The sequence below is a fragment of the Rattus norvegicus genome, chromosome 16 (genome assembly GCF_021556685.1).
Source record: "Rattus norvegicus strain SHRSP/BbbUtx chromosome 16, alternate assembly SHRSP_T2T, whole genome shotgun sequence".
Classification (NCBI taxonomy): domain Eukaryota; kingdom Metazoa; phylum Chordata; class Mammalia; order Rodentia; family Muridae; genus Rattus; species Rattus norvegicus.
Window position 1 is genome coordinate 87,587,622 of NC_141549.1, and position 4,914 is coordinate 87,592,535.

The window sequence follows — 4,914 nt, forward strand, 5'->3', positions numbered from 1 at the left end:
GTGTCTCACCACAACGCCTGACTCCAGAGAACAGACTTCACTGCTACCTTTGGCTGCACTGACTGGCTTGGCTTCCTCGTTCTTATTTCCCAAAACTTCTAGCTTAACCAGAACAGGGTTTAGATATTTGGTTATCAGATCAGTATTTCCAATTTCAAAGACATTTTTGGAAACTGAACAGATGCCAGCTCTTGCGAAACACACACACACACTCACACACACACACACACACACACACACACACACACACACACACACAGGGCAGGGTTCAGAGGAGCCTTACCACTGAAAAAGAGGAGAAAAAAATGAGCAAAGACTGGGTCAAAGGTCACCTAGCAGCCGCCAGCTGTTCTAGGAAGGGACCCACCCAAGCCTGGTAGGAGGCTCAAGTTCACCTAAATGGTAGAGTTCTTTGCTGCATTCCTCACATACATGGTGCAGCTTGCAGGTCAAGCTCTGCAAAAAGTTAAGCCAACATTTCCCACTTGGAAGACATCACAGCTTTCCCTCTCTTGGATTGGATTATGGAGATCAAGAAAGGCCACTCAAAAATAGTATTGGCACTTCTCTTCATCCAAGAAAGGACTCGTGTTACAATATTAGGTATTAAGATTTTTGTGTTACCCTCTAATTTCTAAATTTCATGGTTGTTAAATGCAGTATAGCATCCTGGACGGAACGTCAACTCCCAAGTTGCAACTGGTGTTGCGTTCCTAGATGAGCATGAGTCTGGATGTCTTCGTGTGGCCTGGTGCCACAGAGTTAAGGGAAGCTGGACGGAAGTATTCCCAGAGGCTCTGAACTATCTTTGCAACCCTGTATAATTCAAAACCGATTCCAAACTGAGAAGTCTGTGTAACACGGATAAAAAACAAGGCAAAGTGACCCAAGTTGTCCGATCATTATTTGGCAATAAAGTACAGATATTTCTTTCAGGGTTGTGAATTTTAAATGATCCTAGTCCTTGTTCTCTTGTGATCTTTGGGCCCCTCTGCCCTCCCTTATGTCTCATAATTGTCCCTGTTTCCACCTCTGCTTTGCCACTGCTACTGTTGCAGGAGCTTTGATAAATGTTATGCGCAGAATAGTCAATACAATGTTTCTTTAAAAGAGCTTTGTCTTTTTAGAATCTAAAACAGTTATTTCAACTTTCCCTGTAGACAGACAAGTGAGGAAATGCTGAAGTTTGATCCTGGGGTCCCGTGCATGCAAGGCAGAAGCTGGACCAATGAGCTGCCTCCTCCGGTCCCGTGCATGCGAGGCAGAAGCTGGACCACTGAGCTGCCTCCTCTTTCCTTGTTTTATTTTGATTTGAGGCAGGATTCACTCGGCTGCCTCAGGCAGGGACTGAACTCATCATGTGATCCTCCTTCCTTAGCTCCAGAGTAGCTGGGATGACAGGCTAATTTCGTTTGCCCATAAGCTGTTTGAAAGAAGTCACCTTCGTAGGCTCTAAAGATATTCTTATGTGGACTGTGAAACGGATAAAATCATAGCTTGTGAAGGGTCAAAGCACAGGCCAATGTGAGGGCAGTTTTAAGGAAACTGGATTATGTAATATTTTCAGATTATGCTGCTTTAGGTTTTTCTCTTATTATTATTAAGAATCTTTCCAAACACATTTAAAGGATTAAGAGTGAATTGTTGGTTATGATAAGCTATTTGGCAATTGTTTAATCCTGGATTTCCCCACATTTCTGTTTATCGTATTGCAATAAAATGACCTTATAAAATGCACTAAGCTTAATAAAATATAATTCAAATTCAAAATAACTTAAAAAAGTATGCCAAAATGCTGTTTTAAAATTAAGTAAAAGTACTCTATCCCCAGAGGACTCAGAGGACTTGTGTGGGTCTGCCTTTCTCTTCTACTGCTGTCAGAAGAGAGAGAATGGAGATACCCACAGCTCAGAAACAGATGTAAGCAGTTCCCAGTAAAAGCCTCAGCGGACACTTGTGAAAGTAAAAGGAACACACCAAGGTTAGTTCAAGTCCAAGAAAACAGTCAGAACAACCAGGTGTAACAAAATTTACAAAAATAAACACGCTTTTATCAATAAAAAAATAAGACTCCAGTAAACCAATAGAAAATCCTTGTGTTTCAGATAACTTTTGTGGATTAGTAGATAATCACAGTGGTCACTGATAAAGTACGTTTCCCTAATTCAGAAGGAGAGTATAGGAAACAAGAGTCGATACTTTAATTGTCCAGGAACAGGAGACATTTCCCTTCCTTGAGACTCAGATCTGCAACTTTCTTATCTTGGATTTATGAGTATTGGGGAAATATAAATGAAGAAAAAACAAAATATGTGTATCATATATTGACAGTACATTATTCTTTAAATTTTACAAATTATTAATTAATTTTCCTCTTCCAGTTTCGTCAGCCTGAAATATTTGGATGCACAAAATCACAAACCTATAAAATATGCAAATGTGAAAATTATTTAAAATATATCATTATAGGATATTTAACCTAGTCTCTCTCTCTCTCTCTCTCTCTCTCTCTCTCTCTCTCCCCCCCTCCCCCACTCCCCCTCTCCTTTTTCTTCCTATGTAGCCCTGTTGGTCCAGAACTTTCCATATAGATCAGGCTGGGTGTTGAACTCACAAAGTTCTGCCTGACTCTACCTCCCACGTGCTGGCATTAAAGACATACACCATAATTCTCTCCTATTCTTTACTCTTAAACCTTTTAAAATGAGTCTATGTCCTCTTTAGAATGGCAAAGTTATTTTTGAAACCAGTCTTTAGGAAGCCTGGAAGTGTAGGAGACATGACTTAAGATCACTGTGGCACCCTGCCTGACTGTGTATTGATGTCCACTAAAATGTAAAACTACTTAGTCCATATGAAGCAGAAGGGTAGAGGAAGAAGCTGGCGATAAAACTATCTCACATAAATTCAGTCGCGTATAAAGAACTTGATGCCCCAAGTTCACCAGCACAAGCATTCTGGAGAACACTTTCATGCTTTTGTTTGAGACAACAGCCTGAAGCGGGATGGAGAAAGGAGGAAGTTATACCAGTGTGAGAGGCTTTACCACAATAAGAGACACAGGATTAATAGGTTAGGAGCAAAGGGACACTTAGTCAAAACAAGAGGCAAGTAAAGGGGATCGTAGCTTGCTACTTAGGGAGCCAGGGGCTTTAACTTAAACCAGCGGAAACAAGAATCTCTTTAATAAACACACCACACCTCTCTATAGGTTTGAAGAAAATACAAGACGCAGTGCAAGTATTTACATCAACGTCAAATTGTAAAAAAAAAAAAAAAAAAAAAAAAAACATAGGCTAGATAGCCAGCCAATCGACAAAACTTAAAAAAAACATAAAATTGAAAGTAAAATAAGAACACGTGAAAAATATTTACAATTAGAGAATGGGGTTCACACTTAAACTTGAGAAGCAAGGCGAAGCTATAAAACTATCAAAATGAAGGTATAAGGACGGAATGCTAATGAGTACATAGAAACCTGTGACCCAAAGAGTTCAGAGTAAGAAAGTCGAATAATAAACTATGGTTCTATCGAATGCATAATTCCTCAGAAACAAGAGATACACAAAAAATTTGTGTGTATCTTGTATCAATCACAGTAACAATAAAATAATTATTTAAAAGACAAATAGTAGATTAGACCAAGGGAATTACTAAGAAGTCTGTGAGATACTTGTTGTAAAATAAAAAACAGAATAAAGCAGGGTATAGTGCTTATACAGTTATATGTACTGTGATTATGAGCTATTATTACATACACCGTAATATATAGCATGTGATGCTCTGTAACTGTGTGCTATTATTCCCTCATTGTGGCATGTGTGCTAGTATTGTATACATCGCACTATATATGCTAAAATCATTTCAGCAAAAAAAGATAGAAGGTCACTCACACTGAATACAGTAAATTTCAAATTTGTGCAAAATGTTTAGTTCTGCAGTGCATGTAATAACTCCACGCACTCTTTTAGCATGTAACTTAGAACTCAATAATTTTTGTTGTTTATTTTTAAGTCACTTAATAACTTAAAGTTAATTTTAACTCAGTTGAAATTATTTTAACTTATTTTTAGGTATTTTTAACTCGGATTATCGGGTAAATTTTTTATAAGAATAAAAAAGCAGACAACAGCAGGGATGTGTTAAATCGTATTGCTAACAGACAAGTATTGCTTCTTTTTCCCCCATGAAGTAAGAAGAAAAGTTCATTTTTAGTAGCTCCCAACTCTGCAAAACGCTAGAGAATGGACAGAAATCACCAAAGCCACAGCAGAATGATTACGCGGGAATTATGTTGCATGTGGCAAGGGTACATTACAGTCTTTGCCATTTCTGTGTGGTTTGCACCTGCCCCCACCGTGTGAGTGTGCGCGTGTATGTGTTAAGAAAAAAATTAGTAAACCCTCATAATGCAGGGTTTGTCCTACCTCAACTTTGCTAGAACAAGGGAAATCTGAAAAATGCTAGGGAATGGCTTCTTAACCAAGATCCAGGTGGTCACATGACTCTGCGGTGACAGGAAGAACTCTGCTGCTAAGTTCTTGAGCACACCATCACTGTGAGGGATACGTGCACCCTATCCTCCTGTCCACATGCCCTGCTCAGTGTAGGGGAAGGCACGCCACGCAGCCTATTGCATTTGCTACAAAGCCACACAAAGTGCTTTGCTCACCGCCGCCGCCGGGCGGGTGCAGGTGTGCACAGCACCGCCCCAGCTCCTAACTGCTGTGCCCCAGTCATACCTGTTTCCTCCGGTCCCTGGAAAGCGCGTCTGTTCCTTTGGCCTCGGCTGGAGTTGTGGGGTCCAGGAGCTGCGGGTGTTGGGAGCTGGGAATAGAGACAACCAGTTACTGGACAGCAGCAGAGTGTCATACCTGGTGCTCCTGCACAGGCAGAGCGGGGGAGTGAACTCAC

General features: G+C 40.3%; 1 protein-coding gene across 6 annotated transcripts in view; it reads right to left on the minus strand.

Moving 5' to 3' along the window:
• The window catches only part of Tnfsf13b (TNF superfamily member 13b), a 30,120-nt gene that overhangs the window by 24,703 nt on the left and 503 nt on the right, over nt 1-4,914 (minus strand). For all 6 annotated transcript variants that reach the window (XR_015639530.1, XR_015639529.1, XM_087588991.1 and 3 more), the window contains exon 2: nt 4,743-4,827. Coding sequence is in view for 4 of the 6 variants with exons in the window: in XM_087588991.1 (XP_087445117.1) it covers nt 4,743-4,827 (85 nt within the window). In the remaining 2 variants the exon portion in view is untranslated. The remainder of the gene's footprint in view (nt 1-4,742; nt 4,828-4,914) is intronic.